The sequence below is a fragment of the Hemitrygon akajei genome, chromosome 4 (genome assembly GCF_048418815.1).
Source record: "Hemitrygon akajei chromosome 4, sHemAka1.3, whole genome shotgun sequence".
Taxonomy (NCBI): Eukaryota; Metazoa; Chordata; class Chondrichthyes; order Myliobatiformes; family Dasyatidae; genus Hemitrygon; species Hemitrygon akajei.
In genome coordinates, this window is record NC_133127.1 from 147,817,279 (window position 1) to 147,835,117 (window position 17,839).

The 17,839-nt window shown below is 41.1% G+C and overlaps 1 protein-coding gene across 4 annotated transcripts in view; it reads right to left on the minus strand.

Moving 5' to 3' along the window:
- Window positions 1-1,351: 1,351 nt before the first annotated feature.
- Window positions 1,352-17,839, minus strand: part of LOC140726759 (four and a half LIM domains protein 2-like) — a 55,212-nt gene continuing 38,724 nt past the window's right edge. For all 4 annotated transcript variants that reach the window (XM_073043541.1, XM_073043542.1, XM_073043544.1 and 1 more), the window contains exons 3-6: window positions 17,597-17,771; window positions 12,129-12,298; window positions 8,570-8,756; window positions 1,352-2,131 (exon numbers count right to left, since the gene is read on the minus strand). In XM_073043541.1, coding sequence (XP_072899642.1) covers window positions 1,980-2,131; window positions 8,570-8,756; window positions 12,129-12,298; window positions 17,597-17,771 — 684 coding nt within the window. In that variant the 3' untranslated portion in view covers window positions 1,352-1,979. The remainder of the gene's footprint in view (window positions 2,132-8,569; window positions 8,757-12,128; window positions 12,299-17,596; window positions 17,772-17,839) is intronic.

Below are 17,839 nucleotides of genomic sequence, written 5' to 3' on the forward strand. Positions count from 1 at the left end.
CTGTCTGTTATACAGCACTACTCCACAAGAGGATATCATTCTACAAGGAGCAAATTCAACAGTCCATAGGAGGTTTCTTGAAAATAATGAAAGACATTATTTTCAAGTATGCCATTGATGAAACTAAAGAAATTTCCAAGCAAAGGCATACTCTTGTACCCAATTACCAGAAAACCATCAGGAAGGGCAGGGGTTCACGTCGAATTCCCAGCAGAGAATGGAGAGGGCAGGAGATCATGTCGAATTCCCAGCAGAGAATGGAGAGGGCAGTGGTTTATGTTGAATTCCCAGCAGAGAATGGAGAGGGCAGGGGTTCACGTCGAATTCCCAGCAGAGAATGGAAAGGGCAGGAGTTCACGTCGAATTCCCAACAGAGAATGGAGAGGGCAGGAGATCATGTTGAATTCCCAGCAGAGAATGGAGAGGGCAGGGGTTTATGTTGAATTCCCAGCAGAGAATGGAGAGGGCAGGGGTTTATGTCAAATTCCCAGCAGAAAATGGAGAGGGCAGGGGTTTATGTTGAATTCCCAGCAGAGGGCAGGAGATCAAGTCAAATTCCCAGCAGAGAATGGAGAGGGCAGGGGTTCACGTCGAATTCCCAGCAGAGAATGGAGAGGGCAGGAAATCATGTCGAATTCCCAGCAGAGAATGGAGAGGGCAGGAGATCATGTCGAATTCCCAGCAGAGAATGGAGAGGGCAGGGGTTTATGTTGAATTCCCAGCAGAGAATGGAGAGGGCAGGGGTTCACGTCGAATTCCCAGCAGAGAATGGAGAGGGCAGGAAATCATGTCGAATTCCCAGCAGAGAATGGAGAGGGCAGGGGTTCATGTCAAATTCCCAGCAGAGAATGGAGAGGGCAGGAGTTCACGTCAAATTCCCAGCAGAGAATGGAGAGGGCAGGGGTTTATGTTGAATTCCCAGCAGAAAATGGAGAGGGCAGGTGTTCACGTCGAATTCCCAGCAGAGAATGGAGAGGGCAGGAAATCATGTTGAATTCCCAGCAGAGAATGGAGAGGGCAGGGGTTCATGTCAAATTCCCAGCAGAGAATGGAGAGGGCAGGGGTTTATGTTGAATTCCCAGCAGAGAATGGAGAGGGCAGGAGATCATGCCTAGTTCCTAGCACAGCAGCATAGTCAGTAGTACATCTGTCTATATTCTGTATATTACTATATTGATCAGTTTTAGAGCTGATTCCTTTAGCTCTCTCGTCTCTGCTTGCTGTGTGAAGTACTAACCTTCTATCTATTGTGTACAAGAGTGATGTTATTCACTAGTTGGAGAACAGCTGGATCCGTTGCATGGAAAATCTGGGTGTGTGGTTCAAATTTTACAGCTATTCACAAATGGAATACAGGAACATTTTTTTCAATTTATTAATGCACTTAATACTACAAATATTTAATGCCTGAAAAAGATAATGAAATACAGATGAACCTACGATCATTATTTACTATGTAATCATGCAGTAAAATATAAGTTTTACTTTCAAACATGTTTTGCCATAATTGATGCAGACAGCAGGGCAAATTATCTAGTTTTAAGATCCTGCAATGACTACTTTCCAGCTCTGTTCAGTTCACAACCTGTTGCATGTTTAAACCTGTGCCACTTCTATGATAAAAAGAAAAATCTTTCAGTGTTCTTTCACCAGAATTTTTGTCCTTTGCTGAGGCAACATGCACCATTACATTTTGGTCATTAAAGTACGGAGATATTTCATATTGTTTATTTCATCAGTGCCTTCCAATAGAATTAAAATAATAATTTTTCACTTGTCCTGGTGTACTCATACAAACTTTCTTTGAATTCACAAACATTTCATAAACTGATTTTAACAATTTGTCTCAATTATCAAGCTCAATCGCATTTCATACCATTGTGGGCAATTAGCACCATAGCAAGTGAGAGCCTGGTTATTTTGTTTTAATGCAGCTGCAGTCAAGGTTGCTATGAGATTGTTTCCTGACCTATTTCCTCTTACAGATCTTTCCCACATTCAGGGCAAAGGATGTCATCTCGTTCTGTGAGGAAGCCACGGCCCACCAGGGATATGGAGCATTTCTTACAGTTGAAACAATCATTATGCCACTGACGTTCCTCAAATGAGATGTACTTGCTTCCCCCAAGACCTAAAAGAAAATTGTAAAGAGAAGGTAAACAGGTGTTAATGAACACATCATAAACATCAGAAAGTTTGCAGATGCTGAAAATCCAAAGCAACACACACACAATGCTGGAGGAACTCAGCTGGTCAGGCAGCATCTATGGAAATGAATAGATAGTCAAAGTTTTAGGCCAAAACCCTTCTTCAGGATTGACTCAGTTCAGAAGAACGGTCTCAGTTTGAAACATCAACTATTCCATAGATGCTGAGTTTTTCCGGCATTTAGTATGTGTGTTGCTTTTGACATACATATAGAGTGTCTTAGCAAGCAATGGGGAGAATTATTGCTGGGAAACTCCAATAAATAGCTTAAACACATGAGAATTAGGGCTATTCTGCCTAGTTATTTATCAGAAACCTAATACCTTTAGTCCTGTTTCCGAAATGGTCCTTTCTTACTTGTTCAGGTTAAACTAAACATTGCAACCTCCAAATGCTGGTCTACTCTGAACTTCAAACCAAAACTCAGTTTGTTACAAATATCATCTATTTTCCTTCCGCTGTATTTCCTGACACATCTCCATCATTACTGAAATTCCTGTTCACATATTTCTCAACGCTGGGCTCAATGGCTCCATCATCTCTCAGGTCAATGAATTAGGTTGTGGACATCCCACTCTATTCTAAACCCTACCTGTGCATTCCCCTGATATAATTTTCATTTGTCACTGTCCGTGACAAGTTGATCACCATATGGAGACTATAATTTGCCTCTTGTCCAATTTGATCTCTTTACTTCCGTTATTTTGTTTCACTTTTTTATTTATAGGTCAGATAATGAGATGCAATGTCTGCAATTAGTGTGACTTTTCAATAAAGATCAATGACTTTATAACAGATTTATTGCAAAACTTGAGCTCAATTATTTTGTCTTAGTGTTACGAATGTGCCACAACTCTGAGGGGCCGAAGGGTACAAAGTAGCCCCCTCCTTCTTGAGAATCGCAAGATCGCTATTAATTTGGGTCTGGGACCCAGGAAATGAGAGAGAATCCTCAAGGTTTTGGAATGTGTCCTGGCCTCAGCAAGACAAAGCCACGGATAATGGCCATTGTCTCTTGGAGACGGAATTGTGTATTGAGTACTGTACTATTCATTGAAGCCCTCAGGGGATGACCAGAGTGGGCTGGTTGAGGGGTGGCATCATCCCAACCTGATTGACATCTGAGACCCCGTGAGTAAGGATAAAAGAGGGTCTGGGGAACAACCCCTTTAGACGCACCAGGAGAAACGCTGGAAATCCCATGACAGCGTTTAATAGCGACAGCCAGTGGGGGGCTCACGTGAGTCCTTTTCCCTTTTGCCTGGGATTGGCGGCCTCACCACAGAAGAACGGCTTAGCTAAAGAAGAGGCCACCAGTGAATGGCCACACCAACGAAATTCTGACGGATCGAAATCATAAAAAGGAAAGCCGGCAAGTTTCTAAAAATCTCTCTCTCTCTCCAACAAAAGGCTGCAGCCTGCATGAACTGAGTGACTTTTATATTTCCATCGGACAATACGTTATCCCCTAGACAACAATAGAGCTTATTTCTTATTGATTATTATTATACCCGCACTTTTAGATTTAGTATTGATGATGTATATTATCTGTATGTTTGCATTGATATTATTTTTGTGTATTTTTATTAATAAATGCTGTTAAAAATAGTACCATCAAACTTCAACGGACCTCTCTATCTTTTCTGGTAAGTGACCCAGTTACGGGGTTCGTAACAACTTGGGGATCTCGTCTCAAGATTTGATATCAAATTGGAGGGCCAGTGAATCGGGCTTGTAAGTCCAAACTTGGATCTGGTACACAGGTAGCCAGACGGGAAACCAGCAAAGATGGACGTGGATGAATTTATAGAAAACCCGACTCTGGAGGCGCTAGAGGCGGCCACAAAGTCGGACTTGATAAATATTGTGAAAGGACTAAACCTCGCAGAGGTGAGGTTGTCAATGAAAAAGCGGGAGGTGCGGAGGGCCATAACTCAGTATTATATTGTGAAGAATGTGTTTTCAGCTGAGGTATTGGAAAATATCCCTGAAAAGGTACCAGCTAGTGGGACGGCTCAGTTAGAGTTGGAGAAATTAAGGTTGGAACATGAAATTAAGTTAAAGCAGCTGGAAGCAGCTGAAAAAGAAAAGGGCCGAGAAAGAGAAAGAAAGAGCTGAAAAGGAAAAAGAGCAGGAAAGAGCTGAGAAACAAAGGGAGCATGAAATTCAGTTAAAACAGCTGGAAGCAGCTGAAAAACAGAAACAGAGGCAACATGACTTGGATATGGAGAAGTTAAGGCAAGAGTGAAGAGCTCAAGGGTCAGACCGAGAGGAATGGTTTAATGTTAGTCGGGAGTTTAGGTTAGTACCTCCGTTCGAGGAGACGGATGTTGATAGTTATTTCTTGCATTTTGAAAAGGTGGCAGTGAATCAGAAGTGGCCCAAAGAGCAGTGGGTGGCGTTGTTACAAAGTGTGTTAAAAGGGAAGGCACAATGGGCATATGTGGCGTTGTCCATGGAGGGGGAGGAGTCTGAGAATTATGAGAAAGTAAAGGAAGCCATTCTTCGGACCTACGAATTGGTACCTGAAGCCTATAGATAAAAGTTCAGAAATTTAAAGAAAGGGTGGAATCAGACGTATGCAGAGTTTGCCTATGAGAAGGGTGTGCTCTTGGATCGCTGGTGTGCAGCAGAAATAGTGGAAGAAGATTTTTGGCGTCTCAGGGAGTTAATTCTGATTGAGGAATTTAAAGGTTGTGTTTCGGATGATATCCAGATGTATTTGAATGAGAAGCCGAATAAGTCCATCTCCGAATTTGCTAGGTTCGCAGATGAATATGCCCTAACCCACAAGACAAAGTTTTCCTCGAATAAAAGTTACCAGAGAGACCATGGGAATGGTAGAGAAAGCCCGCCGGCTGAGGCAGAGATCCCGCCGGGAGCTAGTGGTAAAATTGAGGAGGAGAGGCAAGACGGCAGGAGAGGTCCTGGCTTGACCTGTTTTAATTGTGGAAAGGTGGGTCATATTGCATCTAAGTGCCTTGCTCCGAGGAAGGAGACAGGAAAATGGAAAGCAGCAGTCCCTATAGGATGTGCTGTGGTGATCAGTAAATCGACGAGAGAGCTCAAGGTAGACAGAGTACGAGAAGGGTCTGAGAAATGTATTTCAGAGGGAACCGTATCTGTGAGAGAGAGACACACACCAGTTCCAGTGCGGATCTGGAGAGACACAGGAGCTGAACTGTCATTGATTAGCAGTAAGGTACTGGATTTTGGTCGCAAGACTGGAGAGGTAGCTTTGAGAGGCATAGGAAAAGGGACAGAAGCAGTGCCCTTGCATAGGATCATTATAAATTGTGAGCTGGTATCTGGACCAGTTGAAATAGGGGTGCGATCAGAATTCCCGAGAACTGATGTGGACGTCCTCCTTGGTAACGATTTAGCCGGTGGTAAGGTTTGGTCAGCAATGAAGCTGACGAGCCAGCCTGTGAGTGTTGAGGTCCCGCCCCTAGGTTCCAAGATCTATCCCGCATGCGTGATCACTCACAGCATGTCGAGAAGGGCAGCTGAGAACGAGACCAGTTTAAATCCGGCCAGTATCGATTTGGCCGAGACGTTTTTACCGACCCTGTACCAAGAGGAGTTAGAGGGTGGATAAATGGAGAATAGGAAGGTGAAAGAGAGTAAGGGAGAGGAGGTAGTCCTGCCCTTAGCCAGGAGGAAATTTATAGAGGCACGGAGTAAAGATGAGAAACGGATAAGGCTGTTAAAAGGTCCAGGGTTGGACATGGATGATCTGTCTGGTTTGGCAGAACTGTTTGAAGAAGTTGAAAATTCTAAAGGTGTTCCCGATAATGAAATGAGGGCAGTCCTAGATGAAAAGGATGCCATTACCTTGAAGAAGTCTGCTGGGTTGGCAGATGAGGTTGTTTCAGCCCGCGGGGTTGAGTTTACTCCGGAAGGGAGTTGCCCAGAGAGTAGCTGGGAGGATCAGGGGAACTTAGAATTTGAAAAGGGTACGGGTATTGAAAGCCTGGAATAGGCAAATGTCTCGTTAGAGTGTGTTCAAGATGTGGATGCACGTGGTACTGAACCTAGTAATGGAGCTCAGAAAAAGTCTGAGGTATTTGATTCAGTTGAAAAGGAATGCAGTCCTTGTGGGTCAGATGGACTTGGTTCAGTGAAGAAAGGGTTAACCTTGGTAATAGTGGGAAGTGGGAAGTGAGAATTCCCAGTTGTTGGTGTTTGAAGGTGTGTTAAAAGTTAGTGAGGAGATAAAAGGTGGTGATGTGAATCTTATTATTGAAGGAAAAGGGAAAAGTGTAGTTCCCAAATTGAATGAAGAAAATTTAAAGTCTGGATTGATGTCAAAAGCAGCAACCAGGCTACAGAGACAATGGCTTGGTAACACGTTGCCTGCGAATCAATTACAGGTTGAGTTGGAATGTAAAGGTGCCCCACACGCTATTGTTATTCACGAGTGTGCTGTGAAAAGGCAGAATTTGAAATGCTGTTTGAACAAAGAGTTTAAACTGAAAACTAATAGCCTGAAGGGTCCTGAAGAGAAAACTAGCAACTTGCTTAAAATTAAAGCAAGTGGAAATTCGGAAAGTGGTCTAAGTTTGGAATACATTGTTGATAAAATAACTCCTATGAAAGGAGCAGGTGAAAGCCTATTCCACACTGGTGCACAAGCTCACCACGTGGGAGTTAACTGGAAAAGGGGCGAGGGTTGACGGGACGCCATTTTAAATAACAGAATCCGGTTTTAAGGGATTTCGACAAAGCATGTGAATAATAAAGTCAACCCCCATGGAAGATTGACTGTTAAGTTTGAAAGTAACATAAAGATTAGTATTTGCATGAACTTTTGTAATATACACATAAGATAAGATCACAACTCTTTAGTTTTTGTTTGCTGAAGAAAAGGAATAAAAATAGGTGGTTATTAAATTGAAGTCTGATGCTACAAGAATTTATTAAGGTACAAGATGTTACGATATTAAAGGAAGTGACAATGTAATAGTTAACTGTTTAGATGCTGAATTGAATGTATAACTGTATTACTCTGTAGTGAAAAAAAACCTCTTTTGTATTGTGTTAGATTCTAAAATCCTGTAAGACTCTGTATTAATTCATTTTTACCGATGGTAAAAAGGCTTTGAAGGAAGGGGGTGTTACAAATGTGCCACAACTCTGAGGGGCCGAAGGGTACAAAGTAGCCCCCTCCTTCTTGAGAATCGCAAGATCGCTATTAATTCGGGTCTGGGACCCAGGAAATGAGAGAGAATCCTCAAGGTTTTGGAATGTGTCCTGGCCTCAGCGAAAACAAAACCCCTGATAACGGCTATTGTCTCTTGGAGACGGAATTGCGTATTGAGTACTGTACTATTCATTGAAGCCCTCAGGGGATGACCAGAGTGGGCTGGTTGAGGGATTGCATCATCCCAACCTAATTGACATCTGAGACCCCGTGAGTAAGGATAAAAGAGGGTCTGGTGAACAACCCCTTTAGACGCACCAGGAGAAACGCTAGAAATCCCGTGACAGTGTTTAATAGCGACAGCCGGTGGGGGGCTCGCGTGCGTCCTTTCCCTTTGCCTGGGAATTGGCAGCCTTACCACGGAAGAATGGCTTAGCTAAAGAAGAGGCCACCAGTGAACGGCCACACTAATGAAATTCTGACGGATCGAAATCATAAAAAGGAAAGCCGGCAAGTTTCTAAAAATCTCTCTCTCTCTCCAACAAAAGGCTGCAGCCTGCATGAACTGAGTGACTTTTATATTTCCATCGGACAATACATTATCCCCTAGACAACGATAGAGCTTATTTCTTATTGATTATTATTATACCCGCACTTTTAGATTTAGTATTGACGACGTATATTATCTGTATGTTTGCACTGATATTATTTTTGTGTATTTTTACTAATAAATACTGTTAAAAATAGTACCATCAGACTTCAACGGACCTCTCTATCTTTGCTGGTAAGTGACCCAGTTACGGGGTTCGTAACATTAGGAACTGCAGAAATAATTCAGAAATAAAGAGTGACATCAAACTGAGAGAAAGGTAATATGAAGCTTATGGAAGTGGCAGATACAATTCAAATTGTAGACTGGGGACATTAACACTTTTAACAACTGGGCGCTAATCTTGAATGCAGATAACCAACAAACCCTTTCCAATGAAACTCGAATGACTTCATCAATAGATGGAACAATACATTCTGTCAAATTACTACCCAAACAAGAAGGTAAAGTTTTCAACCCAAATTCTGCAATATTCTAATCTGGTCTAAGCATTTCCCAGCACCTGTTGTCAAGCGAACATGTCTTGCCGGGTTGCCAATACAAAGGATCCATTGACCAACTGGCGATAATTTGCTCGTTTTGCAACCTGCTCTTATTGAAGAACTTACCCACAATTGGATTGGTACAGCCAGCACACTTTTTGGCATAGAGATGACTGAAGCAATCCAGGCAGTAGGCACATTCATCTCGCGAGGTAAATTGCTGTCCACTCAATGGTTTCTTACACTCTGTACACAGAAAACACTCTTTGTGCCAAGGCTGATCACGGTAAGTGACCCCTCCTGTGGTAATCGCCTGGTTACCAAGATAAAATATAGAATACTAGTTATTTCATTTTGATTGCTTATACAATAACAGATCTTTAATTATAATGTTGAATCTATGGTAAAGAGAGGTAAAATCAACCAATTTCCTACTTTCATGAGTAAGAATTTATTTATGTACTGGAAGATATAGTCAGTTTAATAAACAGTTATTTCATTAATATAAATAGAGCTTTGGCATACTTTAATGATGTCATAGCTTTGCTGATAAAATATGTAAGATGCTATTTAAGTGACATTTATTTGTGAAAATTACTTTGAAAATGAGTAAATATTCTCACAACATTAACAACTTCATGGTCGTGTTTCCATAGAAGCAAAGGAATCAGCCAATCATTTGATGAACTACATGGCTTGTTTACCAAGCAGAGAAGTAGCTTTAAATCCTTACAGCCAGTAAACCCCTGACAGTCCTCCATGTCTGATCTTCCTCTGGCTTTGCAGGCAGTTCAGCTCAAGTCACACATAAGTCTATGATAAAGTCAACTGTGTGTACTGACTTAGTGAGGTCAACTTTGTTTTCCAAAAATATAATTCATTTATAAAAGTTGTAAACATAAAATATAGTACATTTGTTTATTACTATTCACAGAACTAGATAATAAAGGTAGATAACATCTTAATGTTAATATAAAGAAATACTTGGGTTCCTTAAGGTTGTTCTAGCCTGGTGTGGTAATGGGGTCAAGTTCCCATTACCTACTAAATGCTCTCAATGGTGTGTGCCTCAAATAGCCTCTGACAACCTAGTCCAGCTCCTGGCCTTCATATGTGGCTTAGCTACTAAGCCCAGCAGAACTGTTTCTACTGAAGGGAGAAGGGGCAAAGGCAGGTTACCGACACATTAAAACCAGATGTTTTGGCCAGATGGGGCTCATCAGCCGCGGTTGGCAGCTCACCTAGGTGAAGGAAAACTCTGATCTCAAACCTCCACTGCCTTGCAGCTATACCCACTCATGAGGAAGGCTTCTGGAGTAAACCCCGGGGGGAACATCCAGAGCTGGAGTCTGTAAGTTCAATGCTGGCTGCCAGCTCCTGCGACACTTGTGGTACCAAACTGTACCTGTCTCTGCTGTTCCTTTGGGCTCATCAGATTCTTTGCTACATGGGCAACAGCTTGTTCTTCACATCGTACTGCCCAGGCCTGCATACCCGGTCAGCTAGGATGCGATATCCATGGTCAACTCTGACCAACAGAGAACTCACCCAGTCACACTTAAATTAACAGAATAGTAACAATGTCATCTATGCGGTCAAAGGATGTCACTTTGTTCAGGACTGGGACATCAAACCACAAGAAAGTGATGCTCAGGTGGCTATGTGTTCTGCTGATTTGATACCAGTAGTTCTACATTTCAATAAATTCTCCACACCAACTTATTTTTATCAAAGAGAACAGAGATGCAAGAGACTGCAGATTCTGGAATCTGAAGCAGCAACAAGATGCTGGAGGAGGAATTCAACAGATCAGGTGGTATCTCTGGACCGAAATAAACTGCCAACGTTCCAGGTTGAGACCATCCATTTGGACTGAGCCAAAATGTCAACTCTCCATTTCCATCCATAGATGCTGCCTTATCCACTGAGTTCTTATAGCATCTCGTTTCTTGGTCTCTTTGATCATACTTAGAGCCAACTATTATTGCCTCATGACTTTTTGATCAATGTTCTCCTAAGTATAGTTCTGTTAGCTTCATTTTACTGGCATTCCATCACCTTACCCCCACCTCACTCCTTCAGCTTCCTTCCCTCTGCCGAATTGAAAGCAGAGAGAGTTCCTGTTCATGATTATTGTGTAGGACCTCACTGGAAAGTTCAAATATGTCTAATGAAAGGGATCAGTCTTAGAATATTCATACTGTGGAATACATGCAGTGATGTTGCCTGGATTACAACATATCAGTTATGAAAGAAATCAGGTATGGCAGGTTTGTTTTCCTTACAGTAGGGGAGACAGAGGGGTTACCTGATTGTACTAAGTTATGAGGGCGTTAGATAGTGAAGATAGTAAGAGTATCATAGCACCTTAAGTAAAATGAGGGCAGAGATGTAAGGTGAGAGCTTTAGTTGAGATCTGAGGGGGATTTTTTCCACTCAGAATGGTTCAAATCTGGAACACACTGCTGAGGGGGTTGTACTCACACAACATCTATGAAACATCTAGACAGACGCTTGAATCACCAGCCATAAGAGATATGGACCACATGTTGATTAAAAAAATGGTCAGGATGGACATGGTGGGCTGAAGGGCTAGTTGCTGTGCTGTACTCTATAAAAGGACAATATTCTGACTCCACACACCTATACAAAATCAACAGAATGCAAACTCTGGATGTCTGAACTGGAAGCAGGCTAGTTAGCAGTTGTGCAGAGAGCAACAGAATTAATCATTCAGATTGATGATGTTTTGTCAGAAAAATAATATGGTTGAAGACAGAGAAATAAAATATATCAGGATTGATTAATTACCAGACATTTGAAAGAAAGGAATAGGAATTTGAGCAATTAATCTCCAGATTGGTAGCAAATACATTCAATAGATATGAAGGTGGTGAGTACTGAAGAAGAAGACCTATAAAGATGGTTAGAACCGAGCATGTTCGTTGTTTCATCATATTTTACCTTGTCAGATATGTGGTTAATCTACAAAACCCAAGATACTACCTTGGGTTTTCCAGCATGCACACTCCACTTTGCTTTTTCAAAAAGATGCAGAAAGATTCCAAGCAAGGTTTTCTAGCTATCGGTAACCAAAACAAAACACACACACACACACACACACACAAAAAAAAAAAGTGGTTGCTGTAAATCTGAAATAAATGGTGGAGATACTTGTTAGGTCAGGCAACATCAGCAGAGAGAGAAATGCAATTAGAGATTCAGGTTGAAAGCAATAAATAATTCAGGTCATCAAACTGAACCATTAACTATTCCTCCCCGTGGATGCAGCTGACTTACTTGATATCGCCAGCATTTTGAGAATGCTGAAGATACTCAGGGTTTCCACCTCCCTATATATTGAACGGCTTCAGGGTCGGACAGTGGTACAATATGTTTTTAATACTGTGATTGGGTGCTCTCTGCACGGAGTTTTTCATTCTCCCGATGACTGTGTAGTTTGTTCAGGGTGATCCATTTCCCTCATGCATCCCAAAGAAGTGTAGGTTGGTGGGTTAATTGAAACTGTTAATTACCTCTGAGTGGGCATGAGTTATAGAGTCTTTGAGGAGTTAAAGAGATGTTTGGAGTGTAAAATAGGATTTGGGTGAGTGGGTGGTCAGTGGTAGGGGTCTGTTCTGTGCTGTATGACTCTACGACTCTTTGACTCTATGACCTTGCTCACCTTCTTGCACTGCACACAGTGCATGGCAAACTGTTTTTCATAACACGACACACAATAGTTCTTATCATCCTTGTGAATGAAGCTTTTTGTGCCCATTGGCTGTTGACAATGATGACAGATGAAACAAGTCTCATGCCAGCTGTTTCCTTTATGTTCCATCTTGCGAGTGCCTAGATTTTTTTGAGAGATGATGCAAAACGAATATTCAGTTGGCACACCTTGCTCTCCCACCAGCTAATTCTAAAACAGTAAATAATTTGCTGCTGTTCCTCATATACTAGCCCAACGGAGCATGCTATAGAAGCAATTAGTATTAGCTATGAACTGAAGCTAAGGCAAGCTAATGACCTGTAATATCAAGCAATTAAAGCATGCCTACTAACTTGAATCTTCTCAGAATACATTGGCTTATGACATTAAACTATGAAATCACAATTATTCTTCACAAACTGTTTGGTGATACCAAGATTTACCCAACGAAGATTAACTTTAATACTATGTTAAGTGAAGGAGATAATTCAACTAATGCATAACTTTTTTTTATCTAACTTTAGCTTAAACTTAGAATTTTATCACATTTTATGCTTTAAAAACAAAACTTTTTCTTTCCTAATGACTTTGGTGCAGGCAATAGTGAAAACTGCCTTCTCCTGACCATCAAGCAGCCAAACATGTGTGCGCTGTTTTTAGCTCAACTATTTAGAGAAATAACAGTCATCAGCCTTCTTAATCTGTTTTCTGGCCTTAGAGGTTTTTAATCAATAAATGGAGAGTCACGAAGAAACCACTGTAGGCCAAGTTGTCAGTCTGACATCAATTTTAAGGCAATCAGGAGATAAGAGGCATGCAGAGAAACTTCACTGAGATGAAGGATCAGCACGATCTATTTGGATAGAGAAGTATCAGACCAAGGAAGCAGCAGAGGCTACTTCATTAAATATATTCAAGATACTGTTAGACAGATAATTAATAGTTAAAATAATTAATCATCATAGTTAATAATAATTAATAATTAATTATAATAATTTATATAATTATAATTAATTATCATAGTTGGAGAATTAAGAGTTATTGGGAAAAAGCAGATACAGTGCCTTGTAAAAGTATTCAGCCCCCAACACTTTGTTCACATAAATGAGTATCACAACCAGGGATTTTGATTAACTTAACTGAGAATTTTTATTTGTGAATTACATGCTCTTTTTTTCAGAGTAGAGCATAAAAAACAGGGAAAATTGTAAAGCATGAGAAACTAAAAATTTAAAAAACTGCAATGTTAGCATTCAAAAGTATTCATCCTCCTTTCCTCAGTACTTAGTTGAACCACCTCTCACAGTCAAAATAGCCAATAGTCTTTTTTGATAAGTCCCTTGACTTTGTACAATGTCATAGAACAGGATTTGCCCATTCTTCCTTGCCAAATTGCTCAAGGGTGCTGGGTTAGTTGGGGAGCAGCAGTGGACAGCAAACAAAGTCCTGCCAGAGATGTTTGATCGGATAAGGTTTGGAATCTGACTGCACCACTCAAGGTCATCAGTTTTCATCATTTGAAGCCTGCTGTTGCAGACACCCTGTACAAACTGTGCAAAACTACCATCACTTCTTATCCAGACAGTATGAATGTGCACCCATTACTCTATAATATTACAGTAATTCTTGCACTACCATCTTATCACTGTGAACTTGGAAATCATGCAATCGTTGATTTGTTAATCTTGTACATGTTATCTTTAAGGTAACTTTTTAAAATTCTTTCTTACTTCTCTTCTAATATTTGTATATCTGTGCACTTGTCATGCAACTGTAACAATGTACAGTAATTTCCTTTGGGATCAATAAAGTATCTATCTACAGTGCCTATAAAAAATATTCACCCCCCCCCCCCCGGAAGTTTTCATGTTTTATTGTTCTACAGCACTGAATCACAATGGATTTAATTTGGCTTTTTAGACGCTGATCAACAGAAAAAGACTCTCACATGTCAAGGTGAAAAGAGATCACTTCAAAGTGATCTAAATTAATTACAAATATAAAACACAAAATAATTGGTTGCATAAGTCTTCACCCCCAAGTCAGTATTTAGTAAATGCACTTTTGGCAACAACTACAGCCTTGAGTCTGTGTGATAGGTCTCTGTTTGCTTTGTACATGTGGACACTGCAATTTTCCTCATTTTTCTTTATAAAACTGCACAAACTCTGTCAGATTGCATGAGGATCATGAGTGAATGGCCCTTTTCAAGTCCAGCCACAAATTCTCAATTGGATTGAGGTCTGGACTCTGACTTGGCCAGTCCAGGGTATTAACTTTGTTGCTTTTAAGCCGTTCCTGTGTAGCTTTGGCTTTATGCTTGGGGTCATTGTCTTGCTGGAAAACATATCTTCTCCCCAAGTTGCAGTTCTCTGCAGACTGCATCAGGTTTTCCTCCAGGATTTCCCTGTGTTTTGCTGCATTCATTTTAAACTCTACCTTTACAGGCCTTCCAGGGCCTGCTGCAGTGAAGCATCCCCACAGCATGATGCAGCCACCACCATGCTTCATCATAGGGATGGTGTGTTTTTGATGATGTATGGTGCTTGGCTTATGCCAAACATAGCATTTAGTTTGATGGTCAAAAAGCTCAATTTTGGTTTTATCAGCCCATAGAATTGTCTTCCAGCAGTATTCAGAATCTTCCACATGTGTTCTGGCAAACTCTAGCCAAGATTTCATGTGAGTTTTTTTCAACAGTGGCTTTCTCTTTGCCACTCTCCCATAAAGCTGTGACCGGTGAAGCACCTAGGCAACAGTTGTTGTATGTGCAAACACGAGGAAATCTGCAGATGCTGGAAATTCAAACAACAACACACACAAAATGCTGGTGGAACACAGCAGGCCAGGCAGCATCTATAGGGAGAAGCGCTGTCGATGTTTCAGGCCGAGACCCTTCATCAGGACTAACGAAGTCCTGTCCTGTTAGTCCTGACGAAGGGTCTCAGCCCGAAACATCGACAGTGCTTCACCTTATGGTTGTTGTATGTGCAGTCTCTCCCATCTTAGCCACTCAAGCTTCTAACTCCTCCAGAGTTATCATAGGTCTTTTGGTGGCCTCCCTCACTGGTTCCCTTCTTGTACGGTCACTCAGTTTTTGAGAACGACCTGCTCCAGACAAATTTACAGCTGTGCCATATTCTTTCCATTTCTTGATGATTGACTTAACTGTACTGCAAGGAATACTTAGTGACTTGGAAATTTTCTTATATCGATCTCCTGACTTATGCTTTTTGATAACCATTTCGCAGAGTTGCTTGGTGTGTTCTTTTGTGCTCATGGTGTAGTTTTTGCCAGGATACTAACTCACCAGCAATTAGACCTTCCGGATACAGGTGCATTTTTACTACAATCAATTGAAACGCCTTGACTGCACACAGGTGATCTCCAAAAACAGATTTCCATTTAACTAATTATGTGAATTCCAAAACCAATTGGCTGTACCAGTGATGGTTTGGTGTGTCATATTAAAGGGGGTGAATATTTATGATCTCAATTATTTTGCGGTTTATACTTGTAATTAATTTAGATCACTTTGTGGAGATCAATTTTCCATTTGAAGTGAAAGAATCATTTTCTGTTGATCAGAGTCAAAAAGCCAAATTAAATCCACTGAGATTCAATATTGTAAAACAATAAAGCATGAAAACTTCCAAGGGAGGGTGAATTTTTCTAGGCACTGTATCTATCTACAGTATCTATCTCCATGGTTGCTCTGGCAGTGTGCTTTGGGTCATTGTCCTGCTGAAAGACAAACTTGCTCCCCAGTAAAAGCTTATTGGCAGAGGCTAGCAGGATCTCTGTGTATTTATCTGCATTCATCTTCCCATCAATCTTGACCAGATTTTCCGTCCCTCCTGCTGAAAAGGATCACCATAGCACGATGCCACCTCCACCATACTTTACGTATGGATGGTGTTACTTGGCGGGTGATGGCACATTATTAGATTAATGCCCCATGTACACTGAGTACTGAGAACGAAAAGTTTCACTTCAGTCTTATCCGACCACAAGACCATCTTCCACATCTTTACAGTATCTTCTAAGTGACACTTTGCAAAGTCTTAATGGGCAAGGGTATGTTTTTTTTAAGCCAGGGTTTTTTCCTTGCCAGTCTTCCATAAGCACCCTTTTTGTGCGAGGTGTTAGAGATTGTGGAGCTCTAAACTTCATTTCAATTTGCAGCCTTCATCTGACTCAGAGTAATTGTTGGTGTCACAGTAGCCTCCCTTACAAGAGCCATTATTCTCTGGTGACGAAGTTCAGAGGGGTGGCCTCACCTAGGTAGTGTGACTGTGGTTTCATATATTTCCACTTTTTCATGATGGGGACTGCACTGAGCTCCAAGGTATGTGCAATGCCTTTGTACACTTCCCCAGATCTGTGCTTCTTTATTATCATTTCCCTCACTTGCCTTGAAAGCTCTTTTGCCTTCATTTTGATTTGGTCTGTTGAAAATCTACCATACTGTTGGACCTTACAGAGAGAGTGGGGGTATTTATTCGTGGTCCTCCAATTTTCTGCATCACCGAATTGGGTGAGTTGGTAAGATAATATGCAGCATTCTACTTGAGGAAAGTTAGCATAGTCATTACAAAGGGGATGAATATTTTTTCACCCTCATCATTTTGTTTTCTAATTTTTAGTACATTGCTGATAGGTTTGGGAATTTTTCTTTTTATTTGACATGCGCTCAATGTTTTGTAGGTTAGCTAAAAAAATCCTATCTCAATATATTTTAAATTTAGAAAATAGGACAGTAAAATGTGGAAATAGTCATGCGGACTGAATACTTTTTCAAGGCACTGTAAGTGGAGTTGAGTCTACTACCGGATCAGCCATGATCTTATTGAATGGCGGGGCAGGCTCGATGGGCCAGATGGCCGACTCCTGCTCCTATTGCTTATGTTCTTATGATCTCCAGAAACAGGGATGATGAGCCAAATACAGCAGCTGACCTGCTTCAATTTCTTTATTTCTTACCTTATTACCTTACCAATGTGCATTATCTATAAAATGCACTAGAAATTCACTGGTCTTGGCAACTACTCTTAAACTTGCAGCCTCTACTACCTAAAAGTGTGTGACCTGAAACTGAACACTACAGAGGCACATACTGTATAGAGCAAGGGCTCCCAAACTTTTTTTTTTAATGCCATGGACCAATACCATCAAGCATGGAGACTGTGGAGCCCAGGTTAGGGACACCTGATACAGAGATACAGCATGGCACAAGGTTCATTTTCAAGTTACATGCTGTCTTAACTTGGAAGTTTATCTCCATCATCCTGATCTCAACAGCACTATGGGAGTACCTCCACCACAGGAACTGCAGCAGTTCGAGAAAGTATCCTCCCAAAGGCAAATGATAATGGATAAATATTCTTGGCATATATCCTACAAATAAGCAAAAAAAAAGTTCAAAATTTTGCTCTGACCTGGAATTATTGCTTTCTTGCATTCCTGACACTTGGAGGAATACTCATTTGTGTAACACTCTGTACAGAACAACTGCTCATCCTTGGCAGCAAATGGCTTATCCACTAGTGACTGCTTGCACTGGAAGCAATTGAAACAGGCTTCATGCCAGTGACGGTCTTTGTAGGACAAGTCCTGCGGGAATCAAAATATATAATAAAAACAAATAGCTAAAGCATCTCAAATTGCATACGAAGTACCTT